General features: G+C 44.7%; 2 protein-coding genes across 8 annotated transcripts in view; one reads left to right on the top strand and one right to left on the bottom strand.

Moving 5' to 3' along the window:
• The window catches only part of sh2b3 (SH2B adaptor protein 3), a 139,092-nt gene extending 126,968 nt beyond the window's left edge, over window positions 1–12,124 (bottom strand). The window contains exon 1 of one of the 7 annotated variants that reach the window (XM_033043312.1): window positions 11,851–12,124. Coding sequence is in view for 2 of the 7 variants with exons in the window: in XM_033043308.1 (XP_032899199.1) it covers window positions 5,488–5,604 (117 nt within the window). In the remaining 5 variants the exon portion in view is untranslated. The other 6 variants (XM_033043309.1, XM_033043314.1, XM_033043311.1 and 3 more) reach the window with 6 other exon arrangements.
• pheta1 (PH domain containing endocytic trafficking adaptor 1) lies at window positions 11,685–16,121 on the top strand. The gene is made up of 2 exons (XM_033043318.1): window positions 11,685–11,808; window positions 14,574–16,121. Exon 2 carries the CDS (start codon window positions 14,584–14,586, stop codon window positions 15,460–15,462), a length of 879 nt encoding a protein of 292 aa, XP_032899209.1. The 5' UTR covers window positions 11,685–11,808; window positions 14,574–14,583; the 3' UTR covers window positions 15,463–16,121.
• Window positions 16,122–17,048: the final 927 nt, after the last annotated feature.

Raw genomic sequence — 17,048 nt, 5'->3', positions numbered from 1 at the left:
TAACAGTTTCCATAAAGAAAAGGTGACAATTAGATTACATGGGCTATGGATATGCAAGACAATTAAAAACATCAGTTCTTCCTGATCTGACATGCATATCTATCAGAAATAACAGAATAAGCCTGAGATTGAGTGTTTCTCCATGAAAAAGAAAACACTTTTCTCATCACAAACAACAGTGTAAAGTTTCCATAGACCTATACTGCAATGTTGGCTGAAAGCAAGTGTTTGAGGAGTTTGCGTGTCAGTGTATATATATATAGTTGGCGTTTGTTTCACTGCAGGAAAAATACAATAGGTTATGTGCTTAAATTGAATAAAAGTAGAAGCATGTTGTTTTACAACCTCAGAATAACACAAGCTAATTGGGTGAATTGTTAAAGTAAGAATGCAACTTTTCAGTATGAAGAAGGGTCCCAATCCAAAACGTTGCCAATCCATGTTTACCAGAAATGCTGCTCAACCCGCTGAGTTTCTCCAGCATGGTGTGTCTTTAAAAAAAAGAAGAAACCAGCACCTGCTGGACCTTGTGTCTACATACAACTTGCAAGGAGTGAAATGTAAAGCAGGAAACAATGATTTAGCTGGAAGGGGACAGGGAGGAGCAGATGCCATGGGGAGGGGGGGGTAATGGGAGAATAGAAAGGAAATATGGGACTCAAGAATGGGAGGTGAACATACGGATGAGGGGAAAGGAGCAAGGTGACTAGGGTGGTGGGAGATGGGATGTGTGCACACCTGGGTGGGAGGGGGAAGATGTAGAGATTGGAGAGATCAATGTTCACACCATTGGGTTGTACGCTACCCACGTGCAAAACAAGGTCCTCTTCTTCCACTTTCCAGTGGCCTCACTCTGCCAATGGAGGCCAAGGGCAGAAAATTCAGTATGGGAATGGGAAGTGAAAATGGTTAGCAACCGGTAGATCCAGCAGGCATCGGCAGACAGAGCACAAGTGTTGGGCAACACAGTTGACTAGTCTGCACTGGTCTCGTCGATGTTCATAACTGAACACCTCTTCCACCAAGACCTACTCTTTCCACTCCCCCGTCCCCTTCCACCCATATCCCTCGCTCCAATCACGCCAACTCGGCTATCACTTATTAATTTTTACCACCCATCTCTTTTCCAGATTTCTCCACTCCTACTCCAGTCAGTCTGCAGAAGCATCCCAATCCCATATATTCTGTCCATTCACACCACAGATGCTGCCTGACCCGCTGAGTTTCTCCAACACTTTGTTTCTTGTGGTAGATCTGACAAAGTCTTTAGTTAATCATTTTTGTTAAACATTGTTGGCTGTATCATTTTATTTTAGCTTACATTTTTCTAACCCAGCCTATTAATTTAGCAGAGTCCAAAAAATAATTTTGCCGTGCAGTGCTTATGTGACAATAGAGAATCATTGATGGATTGATTCCAGTAACAAATTCACCCTTCTGGAATTCACAAATCACAACCAAAACGTTTGAGATGTGGAATAAAAATTCACTGATGGAATTCATGCAAGGAAAAAAACTAAACACAAAATGCAAGAGAAGCAACAAATTGTCAATTTTTGAGAAAGATTCAGATTACAGGAAATGCGATATGGACCATTTTCCAGGAATACAACCCCTCAGTGACGTGGGGTGTACTGGATGTGGTTGTTAGTTCTCTTCCCGCCAGTAAGTTGCTGGGTAAACATTCCCTATAGATGTCGTAATTTACATGACACAACAGGATTTCCATGCTAAAACTGGCCCTGAAAGTTACCTGAACAACTCGTGTCGATGTGTAAAAGAACCGTCTTTGATGTTCTTTGCCTCAGGTGGAGTGCTGTGCCGTTGCACCTAACCAAGAGCCGATTGAACTTATTGTGACTGAAATGTAAAGATCACATTTCACAATAACAAAGGGAGACATTTGGCCGATCAAGTCTCGGCCAGCAAACAGTAGGGGGCATGGATTTTGCCCTCATTGCACTGGAACAGCTGTGACCTGCAGGTCTCTGGAACTAGTGCATGATGATGGGATTAAGCTGCAAGGCTCTTTCTGAACCAGCACAGGCTTGATGGACTGAGTTGTAAATTTTCAAAGTTGTAGATCTGCGCTGTAAATTGTATACGATTTGGGAAAGTATAAAATGGACCAGAAAATGCATGCTAATTCACAAACCTATTGCTAAAAATACCTGAATGAGAAACAGTGCAACTTGGTTGCAATGCTGGGAAACTTGTTGCAGAAAAGAGGAAAGAAAGACATTATAATGAAAACACTGCTGCATACGTGAATTATACAATATCGAATCAGTAAATACACTTCTCTTTTAAGTTGCAAACATTACAAACTAAAAACGAAACTAATTCAAGTGATCTATAAGCAGTTTGTGTTGGTAGTTTCCCTTTTACAAAGTATTAAAGGATACTTTGGAACAGTCACCTTAAAGCACAACACACACATGTACTGGAACCCTCCATCTACAGATCTCCAGCAAAGTTAGGTGTGGACGTGTTTGCCTGCAAATATTTTGGCCATATCCCTTTCCCTGGCCCCTACGTAGATTCTTTTATCAGGCTTGACAGCCCACAGATGACTCAGCTCGTTACCAAGCGTGGCTCACTACACAGAATTATCCTTCAGGCAGAGGCATTTAACACAACTGGATTAAGTTGTCAGACAAGCCTTGCAGCACTTCCAATGAGAACACGTTCATCAACAAAATCCACAAATGCAAGGAAACAAAAATCACGAATACTAATTAAAATCCAAGTATGCCAGCACTTAAATAACTTAAAAATTGCACCTTATTTAGAAATTCACTCTCAGTGCCAATCACTGTACAGCCATCCATGGTGAAACAGTTGATATGGAATCTAACTGGCAACGGCACCTAGTCGTTTTTATTGCCCTCTTTCCAAAAAAAACCTAATATCTTTAGGGACCATCAAAATAAATTCTTGTTTTTTTTACTGGTGGAATCAAGATACGAAGTGTCACCTGGTGATTAACCAACAGGCCATTATAACCAACATGCAATTATAAGGCAAAAGTGCGTTCTCAACCACCATCCATTAAGACATATTTTGGGACAATGACAAGTCAGAAATCAGGGTAAAGGCCATGAGGTTTTAATTGAAATGGTAAACAGTATCTTTAAACTCAGATATGTTCACATTTGACCTTATGACCCAATAGCTGGCACTTTAGATTTCAACAGAAAACATGTGCTTGGTCAGTTGTACAACCTGCCCATTCTCAAGAGCACGTCGGTGCTCGAACCTTTCTGACCCATTGCCTGAAATGAAAACGTATCATCAGGTTCCAATAAGACCCAACCAATATGGCGATTTCTTCAGATTCCCAACATTAGGGTTTCCCCACAGCATTTGGCCCGAGCCATCAGTGTTGAGTGCTGAGCCACTCACACATTTTCACACAGCAGCAGACACAGTCTTTCTTCATTCTATACATCTGGTCTGCAAAGAAGGATCAAGAAGGTACGCAGAGGAATTGATGGCATGGGCCCCAAGTCAGTGACTTTTAGGGACACGGGGGAATGACAAACTGGCTGCAGAGGTTTCTAACTGCAGTGTTAGCTCACCCTGGCAATAATTGATTAGTAGTACCTGCTCCCAGTTGTATTGGGGCAACATCACTCCCCACCCTGGGTATGAGAAAGGTGAAGTAGCCCGACCATTTGTGTGCCACAGATCTTCACTGAGGAATGATGTAGGACAGTTGACAGACACTAGCCTGTTTTCAATGAGCCATAAGGTGAGACTATAAAATGTTCTTATTGTATTGAAAATTACTCTTGCAGTTTAAACGGCATCTCCCCCACCACTAAGAAATTAATATGCAACTGATTTATTGCAAATTACCACAATGAGGAACGTCAATATTACATTTCGTAAGTATTGCCAGTCTTGCTCACAACTGGGCCTCAGTTTTTGAGGCATTCTGCGATTTTAGTAGGCTTTAGGGCACCGGCAAATTCTGAACATCTTACAAAGGCACAACATTTTTAAATCAGGCATCTCCCTGGAAGATTTGGCATGAAGTTTACAGTGGTGCAAATTTAAGTGATACTTTGGTTTTAGTTACCCTTTGATGTCATATCAATTAATTTGTTTAAATGTATTGTTACTCATCCTTTGTGCGTCAATGAGTGCTACTCCATGCAAATCGCTCATTGACTCAATGCCCTTAGGTGCTGACAGTAGAGACTGCAGATGGGAAATACGATAGGAATACATTCACAACCCTTAGGCCACACAGAAATAGGAACAGCACCTCGTATTTCGCTTGGGCAGCTTACAACCAGTGGCATTAATATTGATTTATCTAATTTAAAGCAACTCTTGCATTTCCTCTCTCCCCATCCCTCCCCAATCCGTCATTCTGCTAGTTTCACTGTTAGTATTATCACCTCCTCCACAGCCAACAATGGACCATTGTGGGCTCTTTGTCTGATGCTAGCTGTGATTTTCTCTATACCTTTTCATACCTCTAGTTTCCCTCTCCCCTGACTCTCAGTCTGAAGAAGGGTCTCGATCTGAAATGTCACCTATTCCTTTTCTCCAGAGATGCTGCAAGAGCCGCGGAGTTAATACAGCATTTGGTGTCTATCTTCGGCGTAAACCAGCGTCTGCAGTTCCTTGCTCCACACTTTGGTGTGTTAATCAAAATGACAAACTTCTTAAAACACGTTATAGATAATCCTGAGGAAATAGCGGAAAACCTTCTGATCCATCATTTTAGGAAAAGTGAGCAAAACACAAAGTGCTGGAATAACTTGGCGGGTCAGCCAGCATCTCGGGACGGAATGGACAGACGACGTTTCGGGTCGGGACCCTTCTTCAGACTACTTTGGCCAACATAGTGGGAAAACGGTGTTTTGCAGAGTGTCGTCTAAGTTTTTAACTACTTCTGGCAAAGGCAACCCCTCTCCGACCCAAAGGTACACAAAATTGCTGGGGAAACTCAGCGGGTGCAGCAGCATCTATGGAGCGAAGGAAATAGGCGACGTTTCGGGCCGAAACCCTTCTTCAGGCGTTTCGGCTCGAAACGTCGCCTATTTCCTTCGCTCCATAGATGCTGCTGCACCCGCTGAGTTTCCCCAGCAATTTTGTGTACCTTCGATATTCCAGCATCTGCAGTTCCCTTTTGAACCCTCTCCGACCCACTTATCGCAGTGCAGACACTGAGGCAACGGCACAGTGGAGCTCCCAGCCCTGCCTCAAACTCCTAGCAGCAGCATGTGGCACTCCACAACCAGAGCCGTCTGGCTGCAAGCGTTTATGAGAACCATGTCGACACTACAACTAGTCAACGCGGCTCTCGTGTAAGTTGGTGCACTTAAGTCTGAAAAAGACAAAGTGCTGAAGTAACTCGGCAGCTCGCTCTCTCTGACCCGCTGAGTTACTCCAGCACTTTGTTTCCTTTTGGTTTATAAACCAGCATCTGCAGTTCCTGGTGTCTACTTTAGTCTGAAGATGGGTTCCTACCCGAAACATCGCCTGTCGGTCCACCCTCACGGATGTAGTCTGGCCCGCCGAGTCCCTTCCAACAGCACCGTAGCGTTTAGTTCCTGTGTTATTGTTATTTGGCTTTAAAAACTTCATCCCCCACTGAAGGTTTCAGTCAGTCACACAGCCGCTATCCCCAATCCGCGGGCAGAGCTGATGCGGCGAGTAGTGTGTGCTCACCCCCAGCGCCCTAAGACTGGCCAGACATTCAGCAGCAAGGGGTTGTTGTACTCACACTCACACAAGCAGTCGCTACCTGCGGCAGAATTCTTCACCACCTCGCTCGCCCATGTTGCCTCAGCCTTTTCTACTTCAGGAAGGAAATCCAAGCGCAGAAAAAAAAACCTAAATTCATCATTTCCGCTGACAAGTTGACAGTTGCATGGGGGCTCGGCTCGGGCAAGTGTTTGTGCGGCGGCGGGAACAGCGACGACACAACTGCGCACTTACTTATCTCTCACCTCCTGCCCTGCTCGCCGCTGCCTGCCTGCCTTCATTGGCCTGCGCTCGCCCAATCGTGTCCTCACCGCGGGCGGCAGCAGGGGCAACACACACACACACATTAGTTGTCCAACAGTGGCCCCCGAAGGCTGCCTCCCACCCAGCAGCAATGCCGACCCTTCCTTGTTTACGCAAACAGTGCATTCCTACTCACCGAAAGAAAGCACAATCTGCCGCAAAAAAAAAAAAAGAGCAGAGCCCCATGAATCTGAAGAAGGGTTTCGGCCCGAAACGTCGCCTATTTCCTTCGCTCCATAGATGCTGCTGCACCCGCTGAGTTTCCCCAGCAATTTTGTGTACCCATGAATCTCTGTTGAGGCGAGTTAATGGGTTGCACTATCTTTAAAGCTAGACACACCACGCGGGCATCGGAACTGAATCAAACGGGTCTAGAAAAAGGGGGAAGCCCTCGAGAACTTTAATGCGACACATCAATGCAAACTTCTTATCGGGTTTCAAAATGTTCGTTTGTTAATGTTACTTACATTTTGAGAAGCCACCTTTCCCGTTGTCATTGATAATGGTTGACTCCTACACGTTTGACGTGTTACATTTTCAGTTTCATTCCCAGCAGTTGAAAGTTAGAAACTTCCTTTTCAAAAGTTTGCACGATAGAAGGCAGAAGCAAACAGACTTTTAAAAGTATAATTTATTGTTGGTTACCTGGAAGGCCAACAATAATCAAAACATTTATCCACCTACTGAATTGGAATTAGTATATTTTTCTTGTTCAGTAAAACAATGCATTTAACGCACGTGTTAAATGTTTCACTTCAACCGATGCAAGCATTTAATATATTTGCAGTGCAATAAGTAAACGCATAATTTGCACTAACACAAGGTACACAAACATGGCGAGGGGGATTGAGGCAGGGAGGAATGAGGAGGAGGGAGGTTAGGGATCGGGAAAGTAACAGTGGGGAGTAGATGGCGCTGAGGGGGAAGATCGGGGTAGGAAGGAAGTAAACAAAGTATCGAATATGAAGAGTTTTGTTTAAGAAAGAACTGCATATGCCAGAAAAATCGGAGGTAGACAAAAGTGCTGGAGAAACTCAGCGGGTTAGGCAGCATATATGGATCTATAGATGCTGCCTCACCCGCTGAGTTTCTCCAGCATTTTTGTCTACCTTCGAAGATGAAAAGAATATGTTTAGGGATTGAAGGAGTGGGAGAAAGAGAGTAAAGTGGGAAGAAAGAAGGGGAAGCCGAGTGGATGGAAAGACATGAAGGGTGGGGAAGTTAAGACATGAAAGAGGATAGGTGGGGACGAGGAAGCAATGGACAGATGAGGTGACAGAACAGTGGAAAAGCGGTGGGGATGGAAAAGGGGCAGGTGGGGGTTGGGGGTGGAAGGTGGGGTGGGGGTTGGGGAGAGAGAAGGGGCAGATGGGGTGGGGGTTGGGGAGAGAGAAGGGGCAGGTGGGGTGGGGGTTGGGGAGAGAGAAGGGGCAGGTGGGGTGGGGGTTGGGGAGAGAGAAGGGGCAGGTGGGGTGGGGGTTGGGGAGAGAGAAGGGGCAGGTGGGGTGGGGGTTGGGGAGAGAGAAGGGGCAGGTGGGGTGGGGGATGGGGAGAGAGAAGGGGCAGGTGGGGTGGGGGCTGGGGAGAGAGAAGGGGCAGGTGGGGTGGGGGCTGGGGAGAGAGATGGGCAGGTGGGGTGGGGGTTGGGGAGAGAGAAGGGGCAGGTGGGGTGGGGGTTGGGGAGAGAAAAGAAGCAGGTGGGGTGGGGGTTGGGGAGAGAGAAGGGGCAGGTGGGGTGGGGGTTGGGGAGAGAGAAGGGGCAGGTGGGGGGGGGGGGTTGGGGAGAGAGAAGGGGCAGGTGGGGGGGGGGGGGGGGGAGAGAGAAGGGGCAGGTGGGGGGGGGGGTTGGGGAGAGAGAAGGGGCAGGTGGGGGGGGGGGTTGGGGAGAGAGAAGGGGCAGGTGGGGGTTGGGGAGAGAGAAGGGCAGGTGGGGGTTGGGGAGAGAGAAGGGGCAGGTGGGGGTTGGGGAGAGAGAAGGGGCAGGTGGGGGTTGGGGAGAGAGAAGGGGCAGGTGGGGGTGGGGGAGAGAGAAGGGGCAGGGGGGGGTTGGGGAGAGAGAAGGGGCAGGTGGGGGTTGGGGAGAGAGAAGGGGCAGGTGGGGGTTGGGGAGAGAGAGGGGGCAGGCGGGGGTTGGGGAGAGATGAAGGGGCAGGTGGGGGTTGGGGAGAGTGAAGGGGCAGGTGGGGGTTGGGGAGAGAGAAGGGGCAGGTGGGGGTTGGGGAGAGAGAAGGGGCAGGTGGGGGTTGGGGAGAGAGAAGGGGCAGGTGGGGGTTGGGGAGAGAAGGAGCAGGTGGGGGTTGGGGAGAGAGAAGGGGCAGGTGGGGTGGGGATGGAAAAAGGGGAACCAACTTCCTCTAGCTTCACAATACTTCACTCCATTTGTTTCACACTTTGTCATTTCATCTCTGGTCGTTGTCCAACTATTTGCCTATCAACCCCCACCCCCCACTACCACCACTATCCTGCTAGGCTTTGTCCTTCACCGCTCCTCCTCCTTCCCCCCCAATCATCACAATCCTGACCCAAAATGTAACTTATCCATGACCTCCAGAGATACTGTCTGACCTGATGAGTTACTCCAGCACTTTGTGCCCTTTTCTGCATACCATCAACCACAGTTCTTTGTTTCCACATCTTCTTGTTTTAGGTGTGTAAATGGCATTCTAAAGACGTGCAGTCAAAAAAGCTACGCTGATTTATTGCAAGAATTCTTATAATCGCCACACATTATAAACCGAATAACGGATTGGCACCAATCTAGCAGGTTGTCCTCTCGACAGGATCAAGATTCTGAGTTCCACAAAATCTGGAGTCACACAGCTCCGAAACAAGTTAATAGCCGGCTAAACATGAGACATAGAAAATAAATAATCATGTACGCAAAGTGATTTGTAAGATAAATAATATTTTGGTCATTATTAAAAGGAGGTTGTAGCGTACATTAAAAAAAGGCTTGTTGAGACTAATAAGGCTCTGCCACTACTGTATTATTGAGGTAAACAGGAAAGATATCAGGAACATAGAAAACAGCATCATTAAACAATCTATCACACATGGTCCATTCCCTCCCGAGATGCTGGGACATTACTGTCTAAATATTTATCAATATTTAAAATTGTATATAAATCCTAAATTAATTCTTCCCTCAAAATGGCATTCCTCCCCAATTCCTATCCTTTCCGTTATAATGTTCTCATCCAAACCCACACCCCCTCCCCACTTCTAACTCACATAATTTTATCCTACAAGTTCTCCCTTGGTGCATTAGTTTCTCTCCCTAGCGGATCTTGACCTCTCAATGTTATGTCAACATGCTGGAATACCTTTCACAAGGGGTGGGTTTTCAATTACGTGTCCAGCATAAACCGTCATTATTTGCCAGCAAAATATATTTGTGAACAAATATTTTCACAAATGAAGATGAACGTCCTGTTTCTTCCATAAATGAACATCTGCGGGATAGCTTTTACTGATTCAGAACACAGCTGAAACTGTGAATGAAAGAACTAAAATTGCAGACATGTTTAGATCTCACATTGCGAGCGACTGCTTTGTTATGCAGTAGATACTCATGTCTGAGAGTAAACATGCATATCATTTCATGGAAAATAAGTGATTGAGTGAGATGCATTCAATCACAATTATATCTTCATTCAAGATGTTATAATCATACTGTGCAGAAACAGGCCCTTCGGCCCAACCCGTCCATGCTGACCAAGATGCCCCATCTAAGCTAGTCCCATTTGCTCGCGTTTGGCCCATATCCCTCTAAACATTTCCCATGTACCCGTCCAAATGTATTTAAAAAACTATTTATAGTATCTGCCTTAAACTACCCCACTAGCATCTAATTCTATATACACACCACCCTCTGAGTGAAAACGTTGCCCCTCGGGTTCATATTAGATTTTTTCCCTTTTCATCATAAACCTATGACATCTGGTTCCTGACTTGTATTCTGGGGGGGAAATTCTGTGCATTCACCCTATCCTCCTCATGGAGCCAGCATTGAACCACTGACTGACTGTACTCCATGTACAGTTGTTACAAGAACCAGCATTGAACAACCGACTGACCGTCACTCCATGTACAGTTGTTACTGGAGCCAGCATTGAGCCACTGTGACTGTACTCCATGTCAAGTGTTACTAGAGCCAGCATTGAACCACTGGCTGACTGTGCTTCAGGTACAGTTGTTACTAGAGCCAGCATTGAACAGATATGGGGGGAAATCTGGAACAGGGTACTGATTCTAGATGATCAGCAATGATCATATTGAATGACGGTGCTGGCTCGAATGGCCTACTCCTGCACCGACTTTCTGTTTCCATGGACCACTGACTATACTCCATGTACAGTTGTTACTGGAGCCGGCATTGAACCACTGGCTGAGTGTGCTCCATGTACAGTTGTTAATGGAGCCGGCATTGAACCACTGGCTGACTATTTTCCATGTACAGTTACTACAGCCGGCATTGAACCACTGGCTGACTATTTACCATGTACAGTTACTACAGCCTGCATTGAACCACTGGCTGACTATTCTCCATGTAGTTACTACAGCCGGCAGTGAACCACTGACTATTCTCCATGTACAGTTACTACAGCCAGCAGTGAACCACTGACTATTCTCCATGTACAGTTACTACAGCCGGCATTGAACCACTGACTATTCTCCATGTACAGTTATTACAGCCGGCAGTGAACCACTGACTATTCTCCATGTACAGTTACTACAGCCGGCATTGAACCACTGGCTATTCTCCATGTACAGTTACTACAGCCGGCATTGAACCACTGACTATTCTCCATGTACAGTTACTACAGCCGGCATTGAACCACTGACTATTCTCCATGTACAGTTACTACAGCCAGCATTGAACCACTGACTATTCTCCATGTACAGTTACTACAGCCGGCAGTGAACCACTGACTATTCTCCATGTACAGTTACTACAGCCGGCATTGAACCACTGACTGTTTTCCATGTACAGTTACTACAGCCGGCATTGAACCACTGACTATTCTCCATGTACAGTTACTACAGCCGGCATTGAACCACTGACTATTCTCCATGTACAGTTACTACAGCCGGCAGTGAACCACTGACTATTCTCCATGTACAGTTACTACAGCCGGCATTGACCACTGACTATTCTCCATGTACAGTTACTACAGCCGGCATTGAACCACTGACTATTTTCCATGTACAGTTACTACAGCCGGCATTGAACCACTGACTGTTTTCCATGTACAGTTACTACAGCCGGCATTGAACCACTGACTGTTTTCCATGTACAGTTACTACAGCCGGCATTGAACCACTGGCTGACTATTCTCCATGTACAGTTACTACAGCCGGCATTGAACCACTGACTATTCTCCATGTACAGTTACTACAGCCGGCATTGTACCACTGACTATTTTCCATGTACAGTTACTACAGCCGGCATTGAACCACTGGCTATTCTCCATGTACAGTTACTACAGCCGGCATTGAACCACTGACTATTCTCCATGTACAGTTACTACAGCCGGCAGTGAACCACTGACTATTCTCCATGTACAGTTACTACAGCCGGCATTGAACCACTGGCTGACTATTCTCCATGTACAGTTACTACAGCCGGCATTGAACCACTGCCACTCCTTCTCCTGAGGGAGGCCTGGCCACTCCGTGACGTCAGCGGGAGCCGGTGATGGCGGACGCGGGGAAGGAGCGGCCTGAGGACGAGCGGGGCGTGAGCCTGAGGGCGGGCAGCCCGCGGGGCCGGGGCAGCCGGTGAGTGAACAGCGCGGGTGTTGTGGCCGGCGCCTCACTCACCTCAGGACGGTGGCGACGGCGAGGAGACGCGGCCGCCCTCACTCCCTCCTCGGGCCTACTCCCATCCCCGGGCTCCTGGATCCAGGCAGCGCCTCCCTGCCCGAGCGCCGGCCGCCAAACCTCTCACTCGCTTCCATCTCTGTCTTTTTGAACCAAAGAAGTGGGTTCCTGTCATAAACCGGACGCCCTCGGTTTGTTTTTATTTGAAAATAACCGCCGCTCGTCGCCGAGTTGCTGTGCCGACCGCCGGGCAGCGCGCATGCGCGCATCCAGCAGCCATTGGCTCCTGTTTGTGCAAATTTGCTCTTCAATGATTCAATGCAAGCTCATCAATCAATGCATTTCTAATCCACGCATCTCTTAATGAATAAATCAGATGATACTATACATAAATACAATCAAGTCAAACTCAACTACTATGGATAATCCAAGCTAATCAATTTCTAATCCAAGCATCTCAATGAATAAATCAGATAATACTATACATAAATACAATCAAGTCAAACGCAACAACAGTAGAGCGAAGGAGGAGATTATGTATCGTATAGATGAATATAGTTGGAGAAAAAAGGAACTGAAGATGTTGATTTACTTAAAAGATGACATACAATTCTGGAGTAACTCAGAGGCTCAGGCAGTATTTCTGGAGAACATGGATAGGTGACTATAGGTCGGGACCATTCTTCAGACTCTGGGACCCCGAAATGTCACTTCTCCATGTTCTCCAGAAATGCTGGCTGACCCGCTGAGTTACTCCAGCACTTTGTGTTCTACCATGCAGTTCTCTCCACCAGTAACATTGCATGGTCACCTCAGACTGTGCAAAACACACCAGCAGCATTTTCTACAATTCCTTCCTGTTGCAGCTTCTTGTTTACCACGAACACATATGTGGTAGTGAGATCCACAATTTCTGAGTAACAAAGTGTTCTAATTTAGGGATTCTCAGTGACGCTCTGAAATCAGTTGCCTGAAGTTTTGCAGCTCCCCATAAGTGCAAATACTTTTGTCTGCTTTATCAAAGCTTTAGTAATTGTAAAGAATGTTGAAGAACCTTTTGTTTTCAAGAAAAGTAGAAATCCACCATGTTCATTCATTTCTGATTGGCATGACCTTGCATTTCCGATATCACCTTGTAAATAATTTAAAGATCCTCCCTATATCATTACATAAAATTTTACATAGCACCCCAAGTCTGACATAACCAAATTCCACAAAAATTTGGCAGGATTTTTTAAAAACATTCCATCACTCTGTAAATAAACTCTTGACCTTGGTGTCATTTTTTTGCCTCTTTATTATTCTGCATTGCTACTCCCATTGATTATTCTGATGCAGGGTCATGGCCTGAAATACCAGCCATCCCTTTGCTTCGATAGCTGTGGCCTGGCTTCCTTTGCTGTTCTTGCTGTTTTGTTTTGCTCCGGATTAATGAATCTTGTGTATCTAATTTGTGCCTTTAAACTTCAAGACCCCTTTGTTTCACTTTTCCGTTCAGATTTTAATGTTGCATACGTTATATAACTTTATTTGTCTGAAGTTTATGGCAAGGCTAAGTTCACAAGAGATAATATATAAGTTTAAAACTAAAGACAATGGAAATCTGAAGTACAAATTGATACCTGGCAAAATTCAGTAAAGGATTGATTTTTCTCCCGCTCCTTCCATGTTATATTCCTTGTCAAATGCTGTTTTTATATCTTCCACTTCTCATGAGTACGCCCAAAATAATTTTCTTTGTTCTGTTGTAGACAATGCCATTCATAATTTGTAATTGAAGATGGTCATGGCCTGTCACTTGTGTGGTGTGAATGTTAGCAGTCATTTAGCTGCCCCATTCTGAATGTGGTCCAAGTAGTGCTCCGTATAGGCACAGCTTACTTCTTTGTTTGAGGAGCTGTAAAATGAACTAAAATATTTAATGGAAGGAAAGTCATTGATGAAGTAGCTATAGATGGTTGGACCTAGGACATGATCATGAGAAACACCTAGAGCAATGCCCAAGGCTCAATGTGATTGAACATAATTATCTCTGTGCCAGATATCATTTCACCTACAAAGAGCTGATTTAATGTCTTTATTTGCATTGATCTTTTTAAATATGCTTTAAATGTCAAAAGGTATAATATTTTATTCAGCCTTTCAACCTTGTGCAGATTAGAAAGCAAACAGTATTTTTTATATCAGGATTAACATTCCACACAATCTTCTAAATCCTTGCTTGTTAAACTGTCTTCCTCTTAAATGATTTCCCACCACTTTTGGTGTTCCACCTCTTTCTACTGTAGGTAGTTGTAGATGCTGAGATGAATAGATTTTGGGGTGTGAAGGCAATTGGGAATTGAGGTGAATGAGGATTGGCCATCATACAATTAAATGATGAAGAAGGCTCAAGGGGCTAAATGGCATACTTCTATTTCTGTTGTTTGTAATTCATCTAGACCTAGTCTGGATCTGTAGTGATCTATTTGTGTTGATATTTCCTGGGCAACCATGTAATCCCTTGACATGGTACATTCTTTTAAGCTGCTTTTTAATAAATGTAACAACATATGAACCAATGAAACTAAATTCTCCATCTGTTTGCAGTTTTACTGATATCTATGTCAAAACTAGATACTCGGATGCAACCAAATCTGCATGCATGAACAATGTTGAATACTTTGAAGAATGACTGCATTCTCCATTCTTGATGTCTTTTGTGTTTTCTTTTTTCTATATATAAGCTAAAGCATGAAGTTGAATGAAAGAAGTGTGGCATACTATGCCACTTGTGATTCTCCAACTGACAAGACTGGATACTTGCACAAAAAGGGAGAACGAAACACTGCTTATCACCGCCGTTGGTTTGTTTTGAAGGGTAACCTGTTCTTTTACTTTGAAGAAAAGGAGAGCAGAGAGCCCATTGGAGTAATCATATTGGAGGGATGTACTGTGGAATTGTGCGAGTCTTCAGAGGAGCATGCTTTTGCAATCAAGTTTGACAGTGTTAAGTCAAGGTCATACAAAATGGCTGCTGAGAACCCCACAGAAATGGAAGCCTGGGTTAAAGCTTTATCCCGCGCAAGTTTTGACTACATGAGAATAGTTGTGAGGGAACTTGAAAAACAATTGGAAGAGATGCAGCAAAGTAGAGGCAGCAGCCGGAAAAGCCAGAGAAACCCATTTGCACGAAAACATGCAATCAATCCTTCTGGTGCACAACAAATCTCAAGTAGTTGCACTATGTCTCATGGAACTCCTGTTAAAGAAAATGGCTACGTTCCCTGGAATACCACATCAGTTCAAACACTAGAAACTGAATGGAATGGCAAAGCTCATGCTGTTAATGATAATGACATTGCTAAATACTTCCCAGACCAGGAAAGACCACCACATACCCAACGCTTGCCACCTCCCTTGCCCCCAAGGAGGAGAACAGCAACAGGAGGAGTAACGTCTGGGATTGGTGGTCTGATGCTGGCCCATGATAATGCTGCCTCAGCCACAGGGACTTACTGCTTCAGCAGATTACATGAGTGGTTTGGCAGGGATGTGATACAGCTGCAAAGACAGTGGCAAGAGCACAAGATCAGAAATGATGGTGTGTCAGAACCTGATCACATCATCTGAATTCATAATATAGTACATCTTGCTCAGTGTCTTTAAAAGGAGGATTTCTTTCTCGAGTTTTATATCTAATTCAATCTCTTTAGCATCATATTCTAGCCCTCTAGTGCTTTCCAGTATGTATACAAAAGGTACTCTGCATTTCTGTTTTAGTTTTTTTTATAATCTGGCTGGATCCAGCAAATGAAACACAATATATTTAAATGGGCATTGGGCAATGTCTTACAATTTTTGCTACTTATGTCCTTCTGTTTTAATTTTAGTATCCCTGGCAGTGAAATGAAAATGAACATGAAAATTAAAGTAATTCCAATGAGCTTTTTAAAATAAATGGGATTTTGAGTTATGGTGCAGAGACAAAACGAATGCACCTTAAGTTTGATATCTGGTAATTGTCCAACTCGAAAATGAGGATAGGTGGCCTTGTTTAGAGTGTGGGATGGGAAATCATCCAAGCTTGCTATAGTTTATATTGAGATTTGTGTTTGCAAGATTCACGCTGTCCACCTTGATGTTGGCAGCCTGCACAAAATGGCCTACGCATGGACACTGGCTATTTTGCCTGTGAACCTGCCCTGCTGCATCTCGGGGTGGGAGGAGTGTCAAAAGTCATAGCAGACTCAGGATTTACTTGCCTTTCCTTGATTGGTGCTGCCAGTTGTTTTTCAGCTTACCACTGCCATGCTATTTTACAAGTTTAAACACTAACTGAAAGATACAAAATACTCTATTTCTGACAATGAGTAACAAGAAACGAACACTTAAGAAAAATGTTATTTTTTAATCTGCGTGATTGATGGGGAAAGGTACAGCCCGGATCCTATTTAAACATCAGAAAATTGCAAACATATGTAAATAAAGTACCACCCATTAACTCTTTGGCTTGAAAAGTTATTACTGTACAGGCACCTCGCATTTTAAATGGGGGCTACAGGCTTGAAAAGCAGTGTGTAATCAAACGTGCATAAATCAAACATATGCCAGGCACCGCAGGTGACTACGGTGCCAGGCATAAATTTGAGCATGTTATTCGAAAAATAGGAGCGTTTAAATGAAACCGGTAGTATTTAGACAAGCACGTTATTCTAAAAAATGCGCAAATCAAGCAGGTTTAAAACGTGAGGTGCCTTTATTTAATTTTTAAACGCCATTCCATTGTAGCTCCCAATGAGTTGGTAAATGCAATGTATTATGCAGATCCAAGCCATATGGTGCACAAAGGCACTGTATCAGTTGTCTAATCTAGACAACAAAAGTCAGAAAAATTGACTCCATTGGCTTCAGACTCTCAGGGCAGGGGAAAGTCATTGTTTTCTCTCTGGCTCACTGTTCAGTGATACTTGCTGAGCAGAAAATACAGTATTGGATTTCCGGACAGAGTTATAGTTGGCTGTAGTGATGCCTGCAGACTAAACCTTGCTCATAATTAGTGTCAGTTCAGGTACACAAAATTGCTGGAGGAACTCAGCGGGTGCAGCAGCATCTATGGAGCGAAGGAAATAGGCGACGTTTCGGGCCGAAACCCTTCTTCAGACTGTCAGTTCAGGTAGATCATTTGTTGGATGGTTGGTGTTTTACCATTCCTGGCA

The sequence above is a fragment of the Amblyraja radiata genome, chromosome 25 (assembly GCF_010909765.2).
Source record: "Amblyraja radiata isolate CabotCenter1 chromosome 25, sAmbRad1.1.pri, whole genome shotgun sequence".
NCBI classification, from domain to species: domain Eukaryota; kingdom Metazoa; phylum Chordata; class Chondrichthyes; order Rajiformes; family Rajidae; genus Amblyraja; species Amblyraja radiata.
Note: the sequence above shows the minus strand (reverse complement) of the source record. Positions and strands in the feature narration are given on the sequence as shown.